At 41.4% G+C, this 24,989-nt stretch overlaps 2 protein-coding genes across 5 annotated transcripts; one reads left to right on the forward strand and one right to left on the reverse strand.

The window, feature by feature from the left end:
- Positions 1–697: 697 nt before the first annotated feature.
- On the reverse strand, positions 698–6,437 carry GDE1 (glycerophosphodiester phosphodiesterase 1). The gene is made up of 6 exons (XM_066560809.1): positions 6,151–6,437; positions 4,756–4,931; positions 3,558–3,663; positions 2,782–2,874; positions 1,970–2,181; positions 698–1,594 (listed from the first exon to the last, which is right to left on the reverse strand). Exons 1-6 carry the CDS (start codon positions 6,403–6,405, stop codon positions 1,447–1,449), a joined length of 990 nt encoding a protein of 329 aa, XP_066416906.1. The 5' UTR covers positions 6,406–6,437; the 3' UTR covers positions 698–1,446.
- A 1,976-nt stretch (positions 6,438–8,413) lies between these two features.
- CCP110 (centriolar coiled-coil protein 110) lies at positions 8,414–23,544 on the forward strand. Of its 4 annotated transcripts, none has more exons than XM_066560962.1 (15): positions 8,414–8,459; positions 9,274–9,430; positions 10,387–10,515; positions 11,445–13,089; positions 13,728–13,849; positions 13,989–14,172; positions 14,815–14,951; positions 15,275–15,391; positions 15,648–15,749; positions 16,030–16,146; positions 16,308–16,387; positions 17,075–17,137; positions 18,065–18,124; positions 18,699–18,781; positions 22,745–23,544. In XM_066560962.1, the coding sequence occupies exons 2-15, from the start codon at positions 9,284–9,286 to the stop codon at positions 22,795–22,797; spliced, it is 3,039 nt and encodes a 1,012-aa protein (XP_066417059.1). In that variant the 5' UTR covers positions 8,414–8,459; positions 9,274–9,283; the 3' UTR covers positions 22,798–23,544. The 4 variants fall into 4 exon arrangements, with proteins under 4 accessions (XP_066417059.1, XP_066417061.1, XP_066417060.1 ...); XM_066560963.1 differs by lacking the exon at positions 8,414–8,459 and adding an exon at positions 8,725–8,747; XM_066560964.1 differs by lacking the exon at positions 18,699–18,781.
- Positions 23,545–24,989: the final 1,445 nt, after the last annotated feature.

A 24,989-nucleotide genomic window follows, 5' to 3' on the forward strand; every position in this document is an offset into this window, starting at 1 on the left:
CCACCACCATGATAATTTTTGTTTTGTTTTGCTCATTTTCTACCAGTGCCTGTTTTTTTCCTCCCTTGTTGCTCTGGGAAGAGGCACATCTTTTCATCTTGCTCATAATTTACGCTAACCCAGCCACCACAGGCACAGAAAAGGACAAACTTTACACACAATGCAAGAGCAGAGATTCAATGTTGTTTCCCTGCACATACCCCTGTGGAGCCTGGTTGTGGGCATTGGATATGGACCTGGTGTTTGCACTGAGGATGGTGACTCAGCAGTGCCAGAAACTCGAGCAGCAACCACAGCTGGACCTTTGGAGCAGGGCCATAGCCATGAAAAGTCATTGTCCTTCAGTGGGAGCCCCTGTGGGGCTCAGCAGTGACAGCACAGCACCCAGGAAGGGGCAGGACAGCATCTGGACATAAACCTACACATTCTATAGGAGGTGCAGCAGGAGGCTGAGATTGCTGCTTCTGCAGTGCAGGGGGGTGAGTGACAGGGAAAAAAGCACCTCCTTTGTGCTACTTTGTGCCCTTGTGTGATGGAGCTCAGGAAACAAACAAAAAATCCATCCCCCCCAGCAGGTCACAGCATGAATCTCTGGTATTCCAGAAGTTTGGATTTACCCTAACTGGGACAATCTGCACTAATCTTAACATTTTATATAAAATACCCTTCTGCACAGCTGACAAAGAACACTTCCCCATGAATTCTCAAAGACTTTTTATTGTAACTGCAGACTCTTTGGAGTTCAAGTTAAATCTGGATTACAGTTTCCATATCCCTCTGAGTGCCCTTCAATCATGCAACCAAAAGCAAACTAAAAAGACATTTCAGCTCCATTTGTTCTACTGCTTACCAGCACTCTCTGTATAGCTTTATCTTAAAAATAAATACATTCATGTGCTGTGTTTTTTCTTCATTAGAAAAAACAATTTCCTATCTTCCACTGGTTCTCTTAAAAGGTCTGGAAGATAAGAAGTTAATCACGTTTTATTTGTTAATTCTCATAACCTTCACATCACATCACACATGGAAAGTTGGCTTTTTCTTCCTCATCAGTATTCAGCACAGCCATCTTTCCACACAGGGCAGGGAAATATACTCCTCTTCTATTTTGGCACCATTGTAGCATTATTTCCAGTTTTTGTTTTAAGAACAGTAATGTCATTGATTTTAAGGTGCTATAAATCAACCTCAAATTAGTATACACTTGTAGGACATGCTAGTTAAAATTACTAACATCAAGTTATGATTTGGAATTTTGACACCAAAATTGCCATCACCAATTTAGAACCAAAATTATCTGATTCTTTCACATGAAACTGATTTCCTCAGACTCTGTGGCTGCCCCAGAAGGTTCCTGCATTTGAGATGTGACCAGAGGCAGAAGCCAGGTGCTGCTCTGCCTTTCCCAGGCTCTCCTCAGCAGTCCATCAGCCCTGCCTGGCTGGCTCAGTAGTGGGGGTCACAGTCCTCCAGCAAGCTGTCGGTGATGTAGCTGCAGTCAAGGACACTCTCGTAGTAGCTTTTCTCTGCAAATGTGTTCACTGTCCAGGCCACCACTCGAATTCCTCTGGAAGACCAGTGCCTCACATAGTCCCTGCAAGGAACAGACACACCCTGAGAGCAGCCTGACACTACACAGAGTTAACAGTGCTGAGGCTACAGCTGAGTTTTGGTCTTGCATCAGCAGCACATCAAGGAACAACAGTGTGTCACGTTCTGCCACATCATCTTTTTGTGTTTTCTTATTGTAAACAGGCAAAAGCAACAAATACTTTTTCTCTTTGAGATTAACAGAAGGTAAAAATTCAGATAAAAAAGAGGCTTAAAATCATAAAACAGAACAGAGTAAAGAAATTATCAAGACACCTCATGCAACACTAAACGTGTTAAGCACATACTGTGTTAGCTCCACCCTATATACTAACAGAAGAGAATGTCTCCTGATAAATGAGCAAACTTCAACACTTACTGAGAAACAAAATTCTTCTGTACGAGGAAAGCTGAAACCCCACACAATCTCCACAAGAAACTGTGCAGGCTCCAGTCCAGAATGACATCCATCACCATGTACAAGAAATGCTTCCAGGAGGAACTGAATCGGGGTGTCCCATCTCCCAGGTGACTCAGCTGCCAGGGCCTGTGGGTCAGTGCTGTCACAACATTTCTGTCAGCTTGTCTCATCTGGAGGACCAAGGAGAAAAGACTGTAATTCATCCAGAAGCCCAGCAGCATTAAAAACACTTTTTGAGAAATTAGATACAAAGTCCTAGCTTGCATTTACAACTCCACCAGAATCCTTCTGCCCTTCCCCTCCAGATCCTTTTGTAACTCTTTTAACAAAGATGTTTATATTTTATAGGGTTTTTTTCTTCAAATCATACTGAATAAGCACCAGCTCTTGTGTTAAAGAAATTAGCAGTCATGCAATGTATATAATGGGGAAAAAAAGTAAGTAGACTTGGCAATGAGGATAGAGTTTTAGGAGTAATCTAGAATAAAAAGGGTTTATTTAGCAGGTACCTTGCACACAGATACCTGGCCAGACACCAACTAGAAGAGCAATGCATTGTCTGCACTGCTTTCAGAAGGGAGGGAATTGCTGTAGATTCCTATTTGCATCTAATGAGTAGAGTCATCTAATAAGATTATGCATTATGCTCCATTTGTTTTTAAAAGCCTTAAGAATTTGAACAGCCCAAAAGAAACCTGGAAGTTTAATACTATACTGAAATTCCCAGACAGGACTGAAAAAATAAAAAATAAACTTTTAGGAAACATCACCTTATAAACAACATCTGGCATGAAAGAACAGACAATACTGCTGTTATACAACTGTGGAAATTCCTGGTAGAGTTGTTTCAGGGTATCAACTGCCTGCAATTAGAGACACACAGAGATGTTATACAAACACTCATATTTAATTTACACTGCAAAGTCATTTTAGAACAATCTTAAAAACACTTCCCTGCTGTGTTACAAGACTGAAATAGAAAGGGAGAAGAAGAAAAACAGCATCTTGTTTATAGCATTAACACAGAAATGATATTTTGGTTTTTAGCAAAAGAATTTCTGTTCATTACTCTATTTACAATAATGAGTAGGATTCTCAGTGTTTGAAATGCCCTTAAATATGTTTTGGATCTAATTTTTAGTACTACCCAGGCTTTAGTTGAAGAGGAAAATTATTTATTCCTATATTTTGCTAGGCGAAAGAAAAAAAATTAACTTATGTAAAATGTTAGTGATGGATGATTTTCATCTGCCTTCAGTAATGCAAATTACAGATCCCTCACTGGAGGCTGAAGATGAGGTTGTGACTCCCCCCAGCACAGCAGGGAATTCCCTTTGCTCTGTTTCACTGGGAGCTGAGTGCAGCACTTGCCCCAGCCTTGTGCCAGTCTCAAGCTGCAGCTTCCCAGGACAGCTCTGGGTGTCACCAGCAGCAGGCCTGGGCTCACTCCTGTTAAAGAAGGGACTGTAGCCCAGGGAGCAGTCTGAGACCAGCACTAGAGCAGGTCAGAAACCCAAAGCAGGGGTCATGCTGCAGTGAGCAGTACCTGATTTGCATGGCCTTTGACATCGAAGTAGATTGTAAGATTGTGATGCATGGACTCCACAACAGCTTCCCTCAGAGTTGGCACCTTTTCATCCTGGAATTGGCTCCTGTAGAAACACAGAACTCCTTGGAATGCAGTCAACACACACATGCACACACATGGCCTGCATGTCACCACCAACAAGGCTGATTCCAGCACAGTTTGCTGCTGCACTGGAACTGGGGGTGGGATCCAGTGCTCACTGGCCCCGTGTCCCACCCCAAAACACCAACCCCAGTTCTTCACCTCCTTCCCACAAATGAGCTTTCAGTTCCAACTGCTGCTTTCCTCCTGCTCCTAATGCACTCCCCAGCCCTGAGCCAGAAATGCAGGTCCTGGCAGAACAGGGAGGGCAAGCTGAGGATCAGCAGAAGCAGCTTCTCCCATCAATAATAAACCATTCCTGATGGGGTGACAGTTCATTCACTCCTGACAGTGAACAGCAGCTGCTCAGCAGTCACTGCCTGTGGAAATTCCCCCTTCCAGTGAGACAGGGAAGATACTCCTTGTGCCACACACCCACAGGAGGCACATCTGCAGCTCTGGAATTCCCTAATGCAGTGTCTCAGGAGCACACGCAGAGTCCTTCCTCTGAAATGGACTCACTTATGATACTTCACAAGCTGCACTGTTATCAAATTCTTAGTAATGTAAAAAAATATTTCCCCTTGCATATCCCCAGGAAGGACCTAATCAGCCACGAGGGTCACAGTGAGGCCACCCAAAATCTGTCTAGCTCCTCTTCAAGAGTATAAACCTGATGTGTAGAATCCCCAAAACACCATCAGTCAAGAAATACATGTAAATAAAACTAATCTTAGAAGTCATTCCTGTAGCAAATTCTGAGATATGAAGATCCCAGCACCTTCAGTATCCTGCAGTCAATTTAGGACAAGCTTATGTAAATATTGACCTGTTTCACTTTAGATGTCTGTGGATTTTGTCCTCAAAAGCCAGTTTATCCTGACTGTGTTCCACTGTTCCTAATCTACTGATGAGTAAGAAGATATAGTCTTATATGCCTCTAAAACTCAAATATAGAACTAAGTTTTAAATTAAAAAAAAAAATGTTCGTCAGTGATAGATCAAATCAATAATTTTGTTCATCAAGAATTATTTTTCCACTGTTGTAAGTGTAATTTCAGAGCAGTTCATTTACCGTAGCCTGTGTTTTGCAGCTGGATTCAGCTTCCTGATTTCCTCAAAAGTCAGGTCCTGCAGTCTCCCAGCCCCATCAGTTGTCCTTTCAACTGTGTCATCGTGCATGAGAATGGGGACACCATCTGCACTGAATTCAAGATCCAGCTCCACACCCGTTGCTCCATTCTCAGCTGCCTTAAAAAAAATTTTAAAAATCACATACACAAGAGAAGAGACAGGTTTATAGATTCAACATAGGAACAGCTATAATTAGCTTGTATTTTGGTAAAAAATAATAAAACATTAATGTACTTTTCAGTAGTCTTCATCTGCAGAAAAAAGCAGGTTTTATCCAAGTCATTGCTGAGTATTTACAAATCAACTGAACCATCTAATCTATTTTACAGCTGAAACCATAATGATTCTGCCTCAGTATTGGGATTGGAACTGTTTCAGGATAAAAATGCCGAAAAGAATCCTGCTCTCTCCTTCTGATGTAATAACCCTGGAGTCCTTATGTTCTTTTCTGAAAGACAAGAGAAGCAAATGTCTGCACTTTAACACTTAGTCAACACTGCTTACCACGTGTATACCTAGGAGTAAATGGATGGCAAATCCCTGCTCCTCTCTGAGGAGTGGCCTTATCAGAGAGCAAGAAGCAGCCAGGCTGCCTTAGAACATTTCATACACCTTCTTCCTGCCCTGGATCTTTCCCAAGAACCCTTCAGAAAAACACTTGAGTGAAGTGCTAACACCAACTGCTCTGAAGGAGAAATTGCCCTCCTGGGAAAAGGGACAATGCACCAGAAAGACAAAAACCGTGTATAGAGGTTACCTCCAGGTGTCTGCCACGAAAGGATTGTGCAGCTTCAGAATTAATCAGGACTAAGAATCCTGTCTCACACAAAGGTAAGAGATCCTCAGAGCAGCAACATCTCAACCTCACAGAAACACTACATTCCAAAGACTGATAATCACTATTTCAAATGATTCTCAGAAAGAGACTGTGAACCCTGGCTGTGCCTTGATGCCTTGCAGATGAGGCAGCAGTAAGGCATGGCAGGGCTGCCCACAGTGAAGTTCTGGTACCAGATTTTCCCCTAAATTTGGATTTTCATCACAGATCTTCAAGGTTTAAAAAAATAAACAACCTGTTACTGACTTGCTGTCCGCTCTCTGTGTGCTGTTGCTACATCAACGAAACACAGCATTTCATTATCGCTGCACCGCTGCACCAAGGCTACAACAGCTCCCACAAGATTCGGAGCTGAAGCCCCTTTGGGATGAAGGACCAACACCCACACAGCTTCCAGCAGCCATGGGAAGAGCGGCCCGAGTTGCTGACGCTGAGGGCGGCTTGCTGCCGTGAGGGCGGATTATCGGACACAACCCCAGCCCCGGGGCCCGTGCTGACCTGTCGGATGGCCCCCAGCGTGTTCTCGGGCGCGTCGTGCGCTCCGCCGCGGTGCGCGATGCGGGCGGCGGCGCCGCGGGGCCGCAGGACGCGCTGCGCGCTCTGGGGCGCCGCGGGCTCCAGGGCCAAGAGGTGCAGCGCTAGGTAGAGCCCGGCCGGCAGCAGGCAGGCCAGCGCCGGGCTGCGGCTCAGCGCCAGCGCCAGCGCCATCAGAGCCGTCAGGGAGCTCAGCAGGCCCTCGCCGTGGCACAGCATGGCCGGGCCGGGCCGGGTCACCGTCCGCGCCGGGCCGGAACAACGGCCGCGCCTCTCCCAACGCCAAGGGCGACGGCGGAGCCATCCGCCGGCCAATCAGCACTCGGCTGTCAGCCGCAGCGACCAATCAGCGCCCGCAGTGCCCGCCCGACCCCGCCAGCCGCGTTGAGGGCGGGCCCGGGCCCCAAGCACCGCCTCAGGTAACGCCAGGAGGGGAGTGCGGGGACCGGGGTGTTCATGTTGGAACACGGGATGTTCCTGATGGAACACGGGGCACCGAGGGAAACAAGGGCTGTTCCTGATGGAACACGGGGCACCGAGGGAAACAAGGGCTGTTCCTGATGGAACACGGGGCACCGAGGGAAACAGGGGCTGTTCCTGATGGAACACGGGGCACTGAGGGAAACGGGCTGTTCCTGATAAAACATGGTGCAGATAAAAGTAAAGGGAGCTAATAGAAGGAAAGGTAGCGCTGTCCGGGGAGTCACAAAATATTCGTGTGTATGGAGAGTGTTGAGGGCTTTCCACTGCTATGCCAGCTAGCTAGTTAGAAACATAACGTCCATAGTGATAATTTTCCAGCTAATTACTGTGTTTGTTATATAAAAAATTACATATTGTATGTTTTGTGTAGCTGACTGTGCAGTCGTGCCTGCCCACAGGTCAGGCCCGGGAGGAGCAGGCGGTGCCTCCTGCCTGGACAGCCGCAGCTGCTGCTGGACAGGGACGGTGGCTCTGGCCCCTGACACCTGTGTGAACATCTGCCAGGAACCCGGAGAGATGAGCAACACGGCATGAAAACAACCGGTTACATGAAGGTTGGGGAAACTGGGCATGTTTAGAAGTGGAATAGCAAAGACGAGGAGCTAGCAGTTTGTGTTAACGTAAGGGGGGGTTTTGACCGTCTTTTTGGTGTCTGTATCTGTGGGAAGGATGGGAAGCAACTGACTTTCCAGTGAGGAGCTCTGACCAACTAGAGGTGGAAGAGGCATGAGGCCATCTTCTGAACAGTTGTTTTTGTTTCCTTTTTTTTGATTATTTTTTTTTTAATTGCAGAGATGAATATTTATCACATAGCTGGTTCTGAGCATCTCAGATACTCTGTCAGTGGTTTTGTGTTTCTGCCAGGTGTAGCTGAAGAAAAATCAGAGATATGTATGTAGATGCACAACAAATAATGGACTGTCTAATTAGATGTCTAACGTATTTAAAAAAACCTTTTGATAAACAACGGCATTTATTAAGATTAAAGATGAAATTAAAAAAAATAAAGCCCCTCAAAGATCATTGAAGAGGTAACAGATGACGAACTTGTTTTTTGAAACAAGAATGACAGCTTTAACAGGTCTAAATGCTGGGAATTAGATGCTTCCATATATTTAAATTAATTATGACTGGGCCAAGTGCTGGCAAACAAGTGTGGATTTTCCTTCCACCTGACCTGCCTGACAGGTGAGTGTTACCTGCTGCTGGACTGGCTGGACCGGCAGCTGGCTGCCGCCCGGGCGGGCCGGATAGGATGTCAGCGCTGATGCCCTCCTGGATGCTGTCCTGGTGGGTGCTGTCCTCACATAGCATGGGAAAGGTGCGCATGTTTATCTCTCTTATCACAGCGTGCTCGCTGAATCTGATACCTGCGGCGGCACATTTGTGCTCCTGACTGCACCAGAACTGCACAGCCGTGTGATGTGTAATGGGATGAAGCAGAACAGATTTCACCCGTGCTAACAGGGGAACTTGTCTGGGAGAGCTGTGTGTGGAAATGGCTGGAAATGCCACCGGGATGGCGCTCCATGCCCTCTCATCTCGCTGAGCTGGGGCTGCCTCGGCCGGGCGCTCCGTAGGCACGGCAGAGCTGTCCCGCGGCTGTGTCCGGGGGGATGTGACGGCCGCCCTAGGGCTCCGTCCGGCCGTGCGGGGAGCGCGGAAGGCAGCGGGGGCGGAGCGGGGCGGGGCGGAGCGGCGGCGCGGGGCGCGCTGGGGCCCGTAGTGCGGCGGCCCGGCCGTTCGGCGGCGGTTACCGGGGAGCCGCTGCCGGCCCCTGCTCCGCGCAGGTACCGAGCCGCTGGACGGGGCCGGGGCCGGGGCCGGGGCCGGGGGGGAGCGCCGGGGCGGAGATGAATCGGCCCCAGCCCGGGGCGGGCTCGGAGCCCCGCAGGAATCGGGCAGGAATCGGGCAGGAATCGGCCGGAGCGGCGTGCCAGGGAACAAAGCGTTGTCAGGCCTTGCCCGGCGCTGCAGGGCTCGCTCCGGTGGCGACGGGCAGTGACAGATATTTCAGATATTTGGCCGCTTTTTAGGAGACATGGCTGTCATTGATTTATTTCTTTCTTTTTTGTGGTGTAAGTATTGGCGTCTGTTCATACAGGGATGTAGCGAGACGGAGGCTCACGGGAGTGAAACACGAATTCCTCTCAGCCCCCCAAACATGTAAAGGCTTTTTTTTTCTTTTTTTCTATTTATTTTTTTTTAAACTCATTTGGGCTGCAGTTTTGTTTGGGCTGGGTTTTGGGGTTTTTTTAACAGTTGATAGGATCTGTCTTGTGGAAGATCTCAAAGGTTTAGTCTTTGATGGAAATTATCTGTAGCAGGTACAGTTTTGTGAGTCCTGATTATCTCAATGCTTGCTTTCTTTTCTGTGTGTTTGTGATCATCCTTTTTGCTCATATATGCAGATTCTCCTTTCATAGGGGAAAATAATGAAGAGTTTTGCAGGCTTTGGTAATGATAGGAGGAAGAGAAACTTAATTCGGTTTTCTAATGTAGAATTTGCTTCCCAAAACATAGTGACACAGAATTAGTGGTGATGTTGTTTTCCCTTCAATGTCTTGGAAGTACATGGAAGAGTAATGTTATTATTCTTTGCAGCTTAGATAACATGAAGATGGAGGACTATGAAATATTCTGTAGGAAGCATCTTTCCAGAATTCAAGAAGAGGCAATAAAAGGAAAAACTTCTTTTACTGTTCAGAACAAAAATGTCTCCCTCATTCAATTCTATGGCGTTCCTGTGCTTTCCCCTCTGGTAAGGCCTTTTTTTATTCCTTTTCCTCCCTGGTGTGCTAACTGTGCTATTGGCATCAGCTTTGATGTGCACATGTAATGATTCTACTGAAGATGTCTGTGTGAGCTGTCATCTGACCTGCTGCTTAGTGTTTCCTAAGCATTCCTAGCCTTAATCTTATAAAATAAGGGTTTAAATATACTTTTTTCCCCTCGCACTGACTACATTTCCTTTAATTTTTTTAGAAGTTATCTTCCTAAAGGCAGCACAAATGCTGATTGTTTTCAGTAATGTTACCGCTGGGCTTCACACAAAATCATATTGACATTTCAAATATTGAACATGTGAGTTATTTTAATGGTGTAAAAATGCAAATAAGAAATACAGAGATAGTTAAAAAGCTTTTAAGGAAATTTTTTTTTGCATACGTTTGCATCTTCCTCTAATGCATTCCATAGGCTCATCAATTATCTTAAGTCATTCTGTGCTAATGCAAACAGAGTTAAGCTGAAGATTGTTGGTAGTTCCTGCAATACTGCAGCTGATTTCCTTGTTTCAGTGATGGGAAGAAATGGGAGAGAGTCTCTTACAACTCCAAAAATCATGATACAGATATAAATCGCAGATATATTGTCACATTCTTCATTTACAAACGCATGGATGTTGTAAGGGTTTTTAGAAAAAATTTCTGAATCCTATGTCAGATTGATACCATAGCATGTAATGTTCATGGAAAATTTTATAAATGTGTTTTAAATTCATGTTCATTTGCATGTGTGCCAAGAAGGCATTTTGTACACCTGCCCTTAAAAAATTGGTTGAGAAGCTGGCATTTAATGTATGCACAAAATCTCAGGTGTTTTCTGTTTGTCTAATTGCTTTGATCTGTTGTTTTTCTTCTGAATTTATTTCTGTAATTCTGTATTGAAATTTGCATTTAGTGATATAAACTATGTTTCTTACACTCTGTTTTGCAGCTCAGCCTTGAAAAGAAAAAGGAAATACAGCAGTATAAGGAGAAAGCACTGGAGCTAGAGAGCAGGAAACGGGAGTCCCGGAAAAAAGCTTTATTGACTCGTGTTCAGGAGATTGTAGAAAATGTCCAGGTAGTGTTAGTCCTAAGCTGCCTCATAGATTTACAGAAAATCACTGCTAAGAGACATTTTGAGAAAGTACTGGGGTTTAAGTATTCCCCAGTATAAACATGAAATGAATAGCAGGTAACTCTCCAGAGCCAGCATTTGCTGGTATTTCATGTGTGTGTCCTGATACATTTACTGATACTCGTTGTAGTGCATGGCCTTGCTTTTCACTGCTGCTTTTGCTGTATGCAAGAGAGCTCACTGCTTCTTTTGTGATTCTTAAAACAAGTGAACAACTCCTGTGTGTTAGAGCTGCTTTATTTGCAAGCTTATAGCTTAATCATAAAATAATCGATATTCAACTTTATGATTACAGAATTAAAATTACTTTCACAACAACTTGAAATTCTGTTGTATGCTTTAAAATTTTACTGCAACTTTTTTTTTCCTTTACTTCAATGATGAATTTAGTAGAGGTTTTGATTTAAAAGACTACTATATACATCTAATCAAGGAGTTATTGTATGTCTTTGGAACAGCTGTAATACAGCCTTTAGTTTAAACTGTTTCCTAAACAGTTAATACTGAGTTTGTTGAGTTACCAAGGTGGCAAGCAACACTTTGTAGTTTGCATTGTTTACTGAGTGTGTGTTGCAACAGTCAGCTGGCTTGAGGTTTGACCAGCAGACCAGGAAAGTATGTTCAATACAAAAATAATGTAAATTTGTTTGGTTTTTTTCCAAGTGTGTCCTTTTGATAACTGAGACACAGCTCATAGGATAATTGTAGTGTGAAAATCCTTTTAAACAAATGCTGGCTGGAAGTAACATGTAATTCTCACTTAAATAAAGTTAGTTTTTAAATTTTTTTTTAAGTTCAAGTGAAGTTTGCAGGAATCTGAGATTCTGAGATTTCATTGAAAATCTGTCATTTTTTAAAATTTTCATTTGCAGATGAAGAAGGGACATAGCATGAGTGGTGTGAACACATCAAAGGCTGAGAGTTCTTGCCCTGGTTTGGATTCAAAGGCTTTGACTGACTTCACAGCTCTATCAGATACCAGTTCAGCATGTACTCCTGAAAGGCAGAGCTCCATGGACCTGGAAAAGACATCAGAACTTAGACCATCAGGTACTGCAGGGCAAATGACATCAAATGGGACAGAAGTAGTTAAAGCTGCAGAAGAAAAAATTTCTTCAAAGCCAGGTGAGAGTCGTTCCTCGGAAGATGCGCTGTGTCCAAGGGCTGCATCTCCTGACAAGATGTGTAACAAGGTCCCATCTCATGCTCTGCAGAAGCAGGAGGGACGAGTGGGGTCACCATCAGATGAGGATGTCCAAGATCCATGTGTAATGAGTCTTCAGAACCTGATAAAGAAGTCTAGGGAGTACATAGAGAAAGAGCAGAGCAAGCGTACCTCAAAAAGCAATTCAAAGAGGAGTACGAGTGAAAGTCATTCAGATAAAGAAAATGATGGTGTTAAAACAACTGACTCTGTCAAAGAGAGGGCAAAACTTACAGGCAGAAGTTGCACTGCTCAGACACTTGATAAACCCAGTCTTAATAAATCAAATACCCTTCTCCACTGTGCCTCTACTCATACAAATAACACAAGTATGTCCACTTTATCCAGTTTTTCTAAAGTAGACATACCTATGAGAGTTGGAACACCCCCTTTGGTGGATTCAGATTCAGATGAGGAATTGAAAAAGAATTCTATGTTTGAGCGTGACAGTAGCATTGTCAGGAGCCTCACAGGCTCTTATGCCAAATTGCCAAGCCCAGAGCCAAGCATGAGCCCTAAAATGCACCGACGGCGCCCCAGACCTTTATCCATGGGACACATCATTATAAACAACCCTGTGAATGCTTATGAGTTAAGTCCTAAAGGTAAGGGTAGAACAATGGATTTAATCATGCAAGATATTGCAGATAAAAACAATGTGTCTGAATCAGTGCCAAAGTTCATGGTGGACTTCACTACAGTCTGCCCTGGCAGAGTTCCAGGTGTCAGCAGGAATTCTTTAGGCCCCTGTGATGGGCTGGGGGCTGGCAGGCCAAAGCGCCATTCCTTTGGGCTCTTTGAAAGCAGAGGAGCAGTGTCAGCTATGCTGGAAGGACAGGTGGTGATGGACAGCAGAGGGCCACATAAAGTAGAGAGCAGTCCAAGTATGGCACCTCCAAAAGTGAACGAGCCCTTTGCCATCAGTCAGTCTGCAGTGACACAGAAGATCCTGGCTGTGAATGAAATGAAAGCAGCTACTTTGGCAGAAAACACTAAATGTAATTCTCTAGTGGAACTCAATAAATCCTACGACGTGGAAAATCCATCTCCACTACTACTGCAGAGCAAGAATGTGCGACAGCAGCTGGATAATACTCCAAATGTTTCCTCAGCAAATGAGCAATTCCCAGAAAATTATGAAAAGGTAAAACGTAGACTTGATTTGGATGCTGACAACTGCCAAAAAGAAAACAGTTCCTGTGTTCTCAGAGTTGGAATGGAAGAACAAGAGAAGCAGTGGTTGCAAGAACAGAAATATCCCGTGGGATCAGTTTACATTACCAAGAATGCAGTCCTTGAGAATATGACAAAAGGTAAAAGATTTCCTGTGCTTGAGGGTTACTTCACAGTTTATAAATATTTTAGAAAAAACCCCAGTGATCATTAGTCATTGGTGTTTCTTTTCAGAAGCCTCATTTCCCTAATTTAATTTGACTTCACAAATACTGATTTCCCATTTCAGTCTAGGAGCTGGAATTCAGTTTTACTAAGACAATTGTCTTATGCCATGAGGTCTAAATTAGACTCCTAAAAGAAAAGATAGCCCATGTAAATTAAAAGAAAACCATATAGATATTTTCTTCAAATTCAAGACTGTTACATCTGCACGTGTCTCTACTAAATGAGGCTGAAGTGGCATAAATAACATTAATGAACTCCAGCAAATATAACAATTCTTATGTCCCTATTTTAATATATGCTTTTGGTGTTAATGTTCCATCCACAAGTTTAGTTCACAAATATGCATGTGCAAATATTTTGAAGGACTAGTAAATGATGGGGTTCTGTGCAATACATAGTGGGAACTTGATATCAAGGAAACCTGATATCAAAGACATCTTTTTTACTTTTTACTGATGAGGCAAATTACCACTGATAAAGGATGGATGTCTCTGGCAAAGATCATATAGAGGGTATTTAATGTTTGATTCTTTGTAATGTATTTTCTCAGAAGGTATTTTGAAAGCTAATGAGCTGACCTTTGAAGAAGTGAAAAAGAGACTTGAAGAACAGCATGCACAACAACTGTCGATTCTGATAGCTGAACAAGAGAGAGAACAGGAGGAATTGAAGGTAAGGTCAACAGGAAAAATTCTAAGCAAAGGTTTTGTGTTGTCTGGAAGTTTGTCAGGAAGCAGTTGAGTTTGAATGTATATTCTGTTGCTTTGCAGTGTTAGGAAAATAGTGTCATGGTTGAATCTTTCTTTTGTAGGAACTGGAAGAGAAGAAGAGAAATTCAAAAGGAGAGAAGGTTACTACAACAGAAATAGAAATTTCCAAAGTGAATATTAACAGCAGGATGGAGTTGGAGTGGAGGAAAAAAAGTGAAAGTGGCTTGCTGGAAAGTGTGCAGTCTCAGCTGGAGACAGTCCATAACACAAACTCCACCAGCATTGGTAAAACTGGAAGGGAAGAATATAGATTAAGTGTTGTGATCTAATTTGTTCTACAGTGCTTGACTGGACCAGCTGTGTGGATGAGTGCAGTGTTCTGCCCTAGGGCTGCTCAGGATACACAGAAGGCTGCTGCCCTCAGCAAAGGCTGTTGCATCTTTGTGTCACTGCCATTTAGCACAGGTTCAGCCATCCTTGAACAGTTCCATGTACTGCGTTTGTTATGTAACTGTTTCAGGGCACATCCAAGGAAAACAAGCTAAGAATAGCCTCCTTTGATCAAGGGTGAGGATGTGGATTTGCATCATGTCCCAGAAGGATTATCCTCCTGCCATGTAGCTGCACAGCACTGGGCCAGGTGGTCCCGTTTGTGTAGAAGGTTTTGAGGGGCTCTGCAAGGGCAAGGCAGTACAGCTATAGCTGATGGAACACCTCTCACCTGTTCCAGAGCATTGTGAAATGTTTTGTTCTGTCTTTTGTTTAGCAAATTTTGCATGGAAATCGATCAGAAATATTTAACTTGCTTCTTGCCTGTAATTGACCTTGCAGACAAAGCTGTGACCCTCGAGCTGAGTGTATCCACAGACACAGGCATTACTTTGGGCAGAAGTGTGTGTTGAACTGTGTGTTCTGCTCTCTGTGCAGGTTTTGCTCATACAACACCCAACACCTTTTCTTCAACAAGTGAAGCTTCATTCTATCTCTGGGGACCCTCAGGTAGTGGAGTTATAAAGACCTCAGTGTGCAGGCCAAGTAATAGGATCAAAACTAGGTGGATTCAGGTAAGGGAAAGGACAGATTTATTTTTATCTTAAAAGGTCCTATTTTTTTTTTTTTTGTAAGGCACTGGTAACAGAAAATTTTAGTATCTGTTCAACTTTGATTGCATAAGAGAACTGTGTAGGTTATTTTTCTTATTCATATATGCAAAGTAATCATATAGCAGGATATTGCTTCTGCTAAATTATGGTGGGTACTTTGAGCCCAGTCAAAGCTTTATCAACAGCTTTTTTCTTACTTGGAAACTTAGGTCACTTGATGGATGTTATTTGATAAATAATTCATAATTCTTGCTTATTTATAAAAAGTTTTGATTTCTTTTAAGGTTTTCAGTCCAGAGATACAGATGAAGTTTGACAAGATCACAGCAGTGGCAAAGGGATTTCTCACTCGTAGACTCCTGCAGACAGAAAAACTGAAACATCTTAAGCAAACTGTAAAAGTAAGATCAGCTTTTTTTTGTAATAGGCAGCTTCTTCTGTTTGTTTTTGTTCCTGCCTTCCATTGACAGATGAAATCCTGCATTTTCTGCTCTTGGAAGATTTTGGGCTGCACATGAACACATTTGAGTGTTGCATTGCTTGGTGTCACAAGGTGCAAGTCAAACAAAGAATCTGTTTGCTGTGTGTACTGTTAGTAATTGTTTTGTTGTGACGGCTTATGCCTGGTGCTTACTCTTATTTTCCCATCTTTCCCAGGATACTCTGGAGTTCCTAAAAAATTTTCAGTCTGAAGCCCCATTGAAAAGAGGAACTGTGTCAGCCCAAGATGCATCCCTTCATGAAAGAGTAATGGCTCAGGTGACACAATTTAAACCTTTTTTTTGGTCTTTGCTAGCTATTCTCCTTTTGTAACATAAATACATGAAACCTTTAGAGTGGCTTTGTTTAGAGTAAAACATTTAAAGAAGAGAAGATTTAATTTTTTTTGCTTGACACAAAATTATTTGATTTCAAAAAACGGTTTTCAAAATGATGAAGCGTTTTGTTTAGATTGAAAGCAGAAAGAGCTTGATGTTCAAAACCACGGGCATGTAAACTTGACTGAATGATTACTGAACATTTCAATGATTCTTCCCAGCTGCGGGCTGCTCTGTATGACATCCATGACATCTTTTTCACCATGGGTGCCTCGGAGAGAATGAACATCCTGCGGCACGATCGCGAAGTTCGTAAAGAGAAGATGCTCAGGCAAATGGTGTGTTACCTCCTGGAAATATAAACTGCTTCAGGACTTTTAAGTACTGAGCCATTTTCCTTTTAAGAGATTCTTCCTCCCCATGTACAAGGTTTCTTAAATCTAAATTTTTAAATTATGCTTTTGTAGGTAACTTTCTTCTGTATCCTCTTTTTTTTAAGGATAAAGTAAAGAGCCCAAGAGAGCGAGTGACACTTTCAACAGCCACACAGAAATCTCTGGACAGGAAAAAGTACATGAAGTATGTGCAGCTCTCCTTTGGGTGGAGAGGGTTGGTGGAAGGGGTACAAGAGAAGGAGTAGGAGGCATAGGAAATAGTGAGGAGGAGTTTCTGGAATAACAGTTTCTTTGCAGACTGACGTCTCTGCTAGGAGAAGGAGTAATAAGCTTTCCAGGTTTATCGTGTCTTGCTAATTGTATTTTGCTCGTACTTTTAAGAGTCTTCTGTTTGTAAGGAGAATAATGTTCTAAGTTTTGCATTTACACTATAGTGCAGTGGTGGATGCTTAGTTTATGGTTGATTTTGCAAACTGTAAAAAGTGCCCCAAGTGATTTTATCTATCTTAAGTGCCTAGCAATAAAGAAACTTAATAGAGTATCTCTGGCAGAGTTTTTTTGGGGAATGGTAGCAGGCATTATCTTGGAACATGGTGGACACTTGTTACACTTGCTTCTGAGTAAAGTGATAATCTGTAGGACTGCTCTGGGAATGTAGTGAAGTTCTGTTGTGAAAGGTCATACTTGGCAATGAAAAAAACTTCTTTGGGATATATCTCCAAACTTCTCTTTGCCTTGTTGCTGTTTGTCAAATATATGGAGAATCACATGTAGTGTAGTTCCTCTTGTAGGCTTTCTCTGAGAGTTTCTGATCAAGACCTGGATGATGATTTGCTAACTGAAATATGTTTCAATACTTTTGTTTCTCTAGGGCTTCAGAAATGGGAATGCCAAGTAAAAAAATAATCATAAAACAAAAAACTCCTCAAAATCGGTAGGTGATGGTTACTTGTATTAAAATGCTTTTACAAAACTGTCTTACAATAATGTGATCTGTACTGTTGGTTTGCCATCAATCAGCTCAATTCCTGCTACTATTGTCATGAAAATTAATGAAATCTGATTAACCATGGCCCAAGAAAAGGGTTTATTAGCTCATTATAAGTTAGGAAAATAAGTTTTCTTCAGAGTAATTTCTGAAATTTTATCTTCAGAAGTTATTTCTTTATGGCTTTGAATCTTGGTGCTCAGGTTTAAGGTTTTTCTCTGAGATGCACTATTAAACTTCAGTTTGGCACTGCTACTTTTCCTAATACCTTTTACTTTGCAGTGGAATTATTGATAATGCTTATCTTTAGAAAGCTGTCAGAAAAGTAGTGGCTTTTTAATGTGAGGAAAATTTTGTTCCTTGACTGTGTGATTGTTTGCTCAGATCACAGAAGTTACAGTGTTCAGTACATGTTGTTCAGGCAGATAACAGCTGCTCTCTTATGAGGCCTGTCTGCATGTTTATATCATATTAAAAATCAGATACCTGGCATCCCTTACAAACAGTTTTTATCCCATGTTTACCCAAAAGCTTTGAAGACATGCTGTCTACTCATACAGTTCAGCCTTCAAGGACTACTGTAAGCAATTCAGCCCTTTTTCCTGTGTGTTCTCATCAATGACTGGGGACCCAAGGCACTGCTGAGGGACACCTATCTGTGTGCTTTTTTGTTGCTTTGTTTTAAATAGTGGAAGTAGTAATCCTATTCTGGAATTTCAATTCCAGCCAGTTTGCCTATGTGTCATTTGCATTACAAAACCTGTTAGCCTTTCTGAAATTTGTTATGTGGAAGATGATGCATAATTTGGTATTTCTTGAGAGGCTTTTATTTTTGAAGGGAAAAAGCACTAATAAAAGCTTGTGTTTTAACAGCATACTTCAACCAAACCAAGGACAGAATGCTCCAGTTCATAGACTGCTTTGCAGGCAAGGGTAAGAGCACAGCATGTTTCTAGCCTAAAGATGAAACTAATTTCCAAGTGCAAGAAACAGTGATTGATGAATAATGTTTACACATAACATACACATAACAGTACAACTGTTGTTCAGAGTAAAAATAGTTACTTGTCTCAGTATTTTGAGAGAGTGCTGAAGCTTTGTTTTACCTTATACTGCAGGAAAATGTTTATTGTTGTCATCCTCTTGTGTATTGTCTTCATTTACACTGTTCCAACATTTCTATTTGTAACATTCATTCCATGAAGCTTTGCTTCCACTTAATGAAATACTGTATTTTTATATGTAGACTGTAATGCCATGATATCTAAACTAAATCACTTTCTTCAATAGAATTTTTCAATCTGTTCATGGGGAGATGTTCTCCTACTTAATGTATCTAAGTGAGCCATAATAATATCAATAGGAACTGTACTGGTCCTCAGGAAGAGGCTCTGGGACATTGTAAAAATGTTTTCATGCCAAACACATTTTGATAGTGTCTATATTTTTGTATACAGCCTTTCAACTTTATTGTAATTGACTTATTAACTGTTTTATATTTAATTAGAACCTCTAAGGCCTCAGTGAATGGGGCTGAGCAAAATAGAAGGAAGGCTGCAGGGAGCAGAGTGCCTAACAAGGCTGTTTCAGGTGTGTAGAAAATTGGTGCTTGGATCTTAGAGTAAATAAGTTACTAGTATCTAGACAAAGTAAATTGGCAATATATTGTTTTCCTTTCCTTGTGCACCTGCTTTGCTCTGCCTTAAGTCTAACCTATCTCTCAAACAAACCTGTGCTGGTAACTGAACCATCCACTTTCAGATTCTATAGACATAGTGTATAGAATGTGCTGCACAGCTCATTTGCTTTCACTCACCAGATGCCCAGTCATAAAAAAGATTGCCAGATATATTCACTGGAACTGCTGAGAAATTGCTAGTAGTCAAAATAGACTTGGATTAGAATCTTCATGTCATTTGATTCTTAGTTCTGTACACACATCTTCAGCATGGAGCATATTCAGAGGACAGGAAGGACAGTTTCCAACTCCTCAGAGGGTGTTTACTCATTATACAGTCCTAAAATTATATATATATATATATATATTCCTATAGCATCTTACAGCATGTTTAAGTCTCAATGACCCAAGTTTAAAAGTGGAGCATTTTGGTGCTACCATACAGAGATTACTGATTGGTTACCTTTTATATAAAAGGTTTGATAATAGTGCTGAACCTCTAATAAATCACTTTGAATGGTCTTACACAGTTTCTATTTTTTAAATTAGATTTTAAATTTCTTAAGTGATAAGCCTAGATTTATCAAAAGGTAAAGTGGTTGATAGGTTTTAAAACTATCTAAGATCTGAATTACACTTTGTTCTCAAAGGAGAGTTCCACAAGTCAAGTATAAAAATTGGGAATTTTGGGGCTTAATAAGGGAATTGTGTAATGTAGTAGGATTTCAACTGTTTTCCATAATGTTTTAAATAATCTGTATGTGTTAAGGATCAAACCTTTCCTATAAGGGAAATGTTTATTTATTGCTGCCCCAGAGCAATGCCAGCAGGGAGTACCTGTGAGTTTGAAGGCAGTGTGTTTTACACTGGTTAAGTGGGATGTTTTCCCAGATGATGCTTTGTGAAGTCAAAAGAAGTGGCCACACAAGGATGTATAGTGAGGCATAAACACAGGTAGCACTGCAGTATCAGATGGGGGAAATAAAAGGCAGGTGATGAGATCACAACCAGAGTGCGTTCATGTATTTTTCTGTACTTAGTTCTCCTGTCATCACCAAAGTAGAGCAATGCAGTTGTTTGTCTGGACTCAGTGGAGCATGCTGAAGATCAGGGACAACAAAACAAAGCCTTTGCCAGTTATAGTATTACAGAGGTTGTGAAATAGTAGTAGTGTTAGGGTGGTGTCAGGGTCAGGTCTGGCACTGATTCCAGGTTTGGGTCCCATCCCCAAACCCGTGTAATTCCCACTGAGCTCCTGATGAACACAGTGGTGTTTACATTGTGTGTCTGGCACCAGACATCCAGTTAAGCATTCAGCACTCTGCTGTGCTGGCAGCATGTGCTGCTCTGCTAAGGAAGTCCCTGGGTTTATCTTAGTCATAATTCCCAAAGTTGTGACAGGTCATGCTTGGCAATGAAAAAACTCCTTTGGGATATATCTCCAAACTTCTCTTTGCCTTGTTGCTGTTTGTCAAGTGTCTGGAAAGTCACTGAATGCCTTCTGCAGTGGCCTTCTTGGAACTTCAGGCAGATGGGGCTCACCAGGTTTATGCTGGGTAGTTCTGGCTGCTCAGTGTAACCTCACATAGAGCTTGGACATCACCCATGTTCTGTGGTGCAATGCCAGCACCTCTGTGTGCTCCTTCAGAAATAGGTTAGACTTCTTGTATTGAATGAATAGAAATGCATTCTGAAGTTATTACATGGGCATGAAAGAAACAATCTGCATAATTCTGCAATAATGAAAGAACTTAATTTAAATATATTTAAATAGAGTATGGTTTCCTTTATATATGGATGAAATGTGAATAGTGAAAAGTCTGGCAGTATGTTAAATAGGGTGTTGATTTAATTTCTTTTCTATGTTCATTCCTGACTACCAATTAAATTGGGCTTATTAGAGGGATAGAAGGGGAAGGAGGGCTAGTAAGATACAGTTACTATAATTATAAATACATTCAACTTCAATATGAGACAAACCCTCAGAAGAAAATAACATACTTGTCCAATGTTTTTTTCTTTTGTTCTCTTGATTGTTGTTTTAAATTCTATATGCAAAATGCTTCGCAGCTTTAATACCACTCAGACTGATTGTTCTTTTTCTGGCAAGAAGACATTTTGTTTAGGAATCAAGTGGCAATCCTAAACTTAGTTTTTGTTGGTTTTTATTCCTTGAATCCAAAGTTCTCTGCTTAAGAGCACAGACTCATAAATCAGTAATGTTTTTTTTAAACTTCAATTAGTTTAAATCAGGCTGAGATGTTCCATCAGTAGCTTGCAAGTGGGGCCAGGCAGGGCATTTAATGAGGTCTGATGGTGTTAGAAGGGGGTTGAGATCAGGTTGCTCCTACAACAAGGCCTGTTCATCTCCTCTGCCCAGTTTCCTTTCCTGTGGAAAGGAAATAGAGGCAGGAGGCACACAGGATATCTGGGTGGTGGCAGCTCTTGGCCAAGCCAAGGGCACAGCTTGCCCATGTGAGGTGCTGGGGGCTGTGAAATGTGTTGGCTTTCAGGCCAGCACTTCAGGAAGCCTCAGACCTGCTGTGTGTGAGTAGCAGGTCTGTCCTCTGTTCCAGGAGAGAGGCCTCATGTGATTGTCCCTTGTTTTCAGAACTGTCACTGTTTTTATTCAAATTTGCCTTCTGCAATTCCTTAGTCTAGATTGCTGGGGGATTTTTGCACACTCATGTGCTATTACTGTAATGTCCTGTTCCTTGTGGGACATTTTTCTATAACTTGGAGGACACTTGAGGTGAGTCAAGGGGTAGTGTTGATCACTAAAAAAGGGCTGTGTCTGTCAGCCTGGTTGTCTGTCCTATGGGATCCCAGGTGATGTGAAGAGCACAGCACTGGGGAGGGCAGGGCCAGTGAGAATTCCTTTTGTGTCCTGGGAGCCTGTGGAGATGTGAGGGCTCTGGGAATTCCTGCTTTGGCCTGTGCTGATCATAGCCCAGGGACACCTGTAAGTAACCACTGCAGCTCTGACCAAGAGTAACCAAAGAGCCCAGAAAGGACTGGCACTTCCTTTGTCACCTTCATTTACTGCCTGGCAGTCATTTCTCTTCCATGGCTGTCTTCCATTCCCACTGCTCTGCACCCTGTGACATGGTTTCACTGCTTTGTGGAAATGTTTGCTCACACTGCTGCACTTTCTTGATAACTGCTTGAACCTAAAGAATGCTGAGTTGTGCTATTTCTTAGCAGCCTGCAGTGCTGAACCCTCATTCCTGGAAGATACTTATGCTATGCATACTATAATATGGATTTTTTCAATATATGTATTATGTACTTGTTCCCTCTGGAAAGACTTATTTGTTTGTTTATTTATTTTTTTACTTAAGCATCCTTCCTTTTATAAGGGCTCTGCCTGATGATTTTCATACTGCACCTCTAATTCTGGTTGTCTTATTGACATATGGGAGCCTACAGCTGTCTCTTGTTTTAATTAATCTGACAAAAGGAAAAAGTTATGTTAAGTATTCAGCTTGTATGATATTTTTTAATTTATATTTTTTTAAAGTAATACATGGCATAGTTAAACTTAATCAGCCATTTCATCTATCTTGGTTATGCAATAGTTCTTTTAAAAATTTGTAAATTGTGGCTGTAGTTGTTTTAGAATAGCAGAAAAGAAGATAGAATAGTTATCAAGGCAATACTATAAAATCTCATTACTTTTAAACCTATAGGTAGTTTTCATAAGGTTTTTGGGGTGTACCATTATGAAAATTGTCATTTTAAAAGTAGTCACTGAATGCATAATACTGCTTTAAAAAAAATAGTCCTGATTTTTTTCAGCTGTTTTTGTTGGATAGTCCTGTTTCAAAAACCATTACTATTAATTGTAATATGGTAATGTTTCTACTTATTTTTAGGAGCATATGCAGGAAGAACCCAAAGAAAGAAGCCAAATGTTGTGATAATTTAAGAAGACAACATTCCCTGGGATAAAATGGCTGTGTTTTAATGATGGCTTTGTCAGCACTGATTTTTAATATTGCATCTTCTTTACATAGATGTATATATAGACATCATAAACCTACTTTGTCATTTTCAGATGACACATAACACAATCATATTGAAGCTGCTTTGAAGCTCTAATGCTTGTGGGAAAATTGCATGTTAGAACTTGTGTACAGACCAGTATTAATATATAAAATATTCATAATCTTGTTTATTTAAAGACTCGCACAGGGCAACATGAAGGTAATTTGTGACTTTTTCACACTTTCTAATTCTAGTGTCTTACCTATGCTTTTTGCATTACTTAAATTGCAATTTCTGTGTGTTAGTGCCACCATAAGTAAGTCATGGGTATGTATTTAGTTTCATACCATAAAGTTAAAGCCGCTAAATGTGAAAAAAAAAACCCAAACTTAATTTAAACAAAAGTGATCTTTCAAGTCAGTGAATTTGTCAGCAGCTGTTCTGAATGTACTTTCTGTAGGAATGAGATTAGCTCAATTTCAGTACTTAAAGGCCTTGTACCAAATGTTTTGCATTTCTCTGAGCTGGACAGATGTGGTCCAAATTCACTGTTGGGCTGATGGACAAACTTTCACTGATCAAACCAAAAATGTGCACTTATATGTGTGGTAGATCAAACCACTGTACTGAAAGGGCCCTGGGTTTTTATTGCCCTGCTGTCCACTGCATTTTCTTATGGAAACAACATCTATCCAACATGGAGATGTGTATGTTCTACAAAAACTGCAGAAGGTAAAATTTTAACTGTTTTAACATTTCAGACCTAAATAGTTATTTCAGTCTGCAATAGTAATTCAGATATGTTACATTTAATTGATGACAGTGGGATTTTTCTGAGCAGTTTATCTTCTGCTGTGTGATCCAACAGGCCCTTGTACTGAAGTCATGATTTCTGCAGGTGGGAAATCCCTACCAAATCCCAACACTTCCATATTTATGAATATCTAACATTAAAAGATCATGGTCATATTCTACCTTTGTCTTCCAACTGATGGATATTATCCATCAACTTCAGGGGAGATCATTCTCCACCTTATCTTAATGAACTTGAGACATGAAATTAACAAAGTTCTAGAGAGAAAAGCTCAGCTGTGTAATCTTTGCAGAAGAGAACTGACTGCCAGAATGTAAATTAGGTTATATTTTGTTACTTTCCCAGTGTCAATACAATACAACACACTGAACTTTGGAGGCTTTGTAGTGTGTTGACATGAATGTAAGAGAAAAAAGACTAACTGAAAATTTGATTGTGGTAAATAGCATGAAAGAGGAACATTAATAATGGCATGAGGACAGTTATTTCATAGGCAGTGATGAGTGGATTGGCACCAGCCTGTGGCTTTTATCTGCCACCAAGTCTGTCTTCTGCAGCTCGTGATGCTGTGTTATACCAGGCACTAAGTTACCCAAATTGCATGATTGCAAAATGGCACAAACACTGCCCCAGCACCTTGAAGAATGACATTGCTGGGTTTGTTTGAAAGCCTGGGGCCAGGGGCTCCCCTGATGGTGAAAATAGCAGAGTTTAAGCAGTGGAAGACCTGCCTCCTTCATACTAATGCTGTGGTGCTTTAAAATCCCAGCTGTAGTAGGAAAATGCTCCAGGAAAGTTTCCTGCTCACCCAGTGGGCAACAAAGCTGTGTTTTAATTCCCAGCTTCTCTTAGGAGTGGAAAACATCTCGAGAGAAAGAATTTAGAGTGACAAGAGTAACCTGTGTCACAGATGATAGAAGGTGCTGTTGATATGGCAGCACTAAAGTTTGATGCTTTCAATGGATGTTTGATGTGCTGTATTTATTATTAGCATAGGCAATATGTTGATGCACAGATAGGTTTAGTGTGTTAGTAGAAATGAATGTTTCCCTTCTCTTAGGGTTTCACATCTAAACCTCTTGTTCTTCAAGCATGTTTCCAGTGTGTAATAAAGCATTATAGCACAAGGGTCTTTTTTGCTTTTTTTTTTTTTAACTTTCATGAGGCCTTTCTCTTGGCAAGTGCCAGAATTTGGTTTTGTACTTGCTGTTTTGTATTTATACATATTTATCTTTTTATTTTGTGTGGAATTGTGATACCATTACAGAAGTCTATTTATTTTTGTACTTTGTTTCACTTTCACCAGTCTCGCTTTTTAC

The sequence above is a fragment of the Molothrus aeneus genome, chromosome 16 (assembly GCF_037042795.1).
Source record: "Molothrus aeneus isolate 106 chromosome 16, BPBGC_Maene_1.0, whole genome shotgun sequence".
NCBI lineage: Eukaryota > Metazoa > Chordata > Aves > Passeriformes > Icteridae > Molothrus > Molothrus aeneus.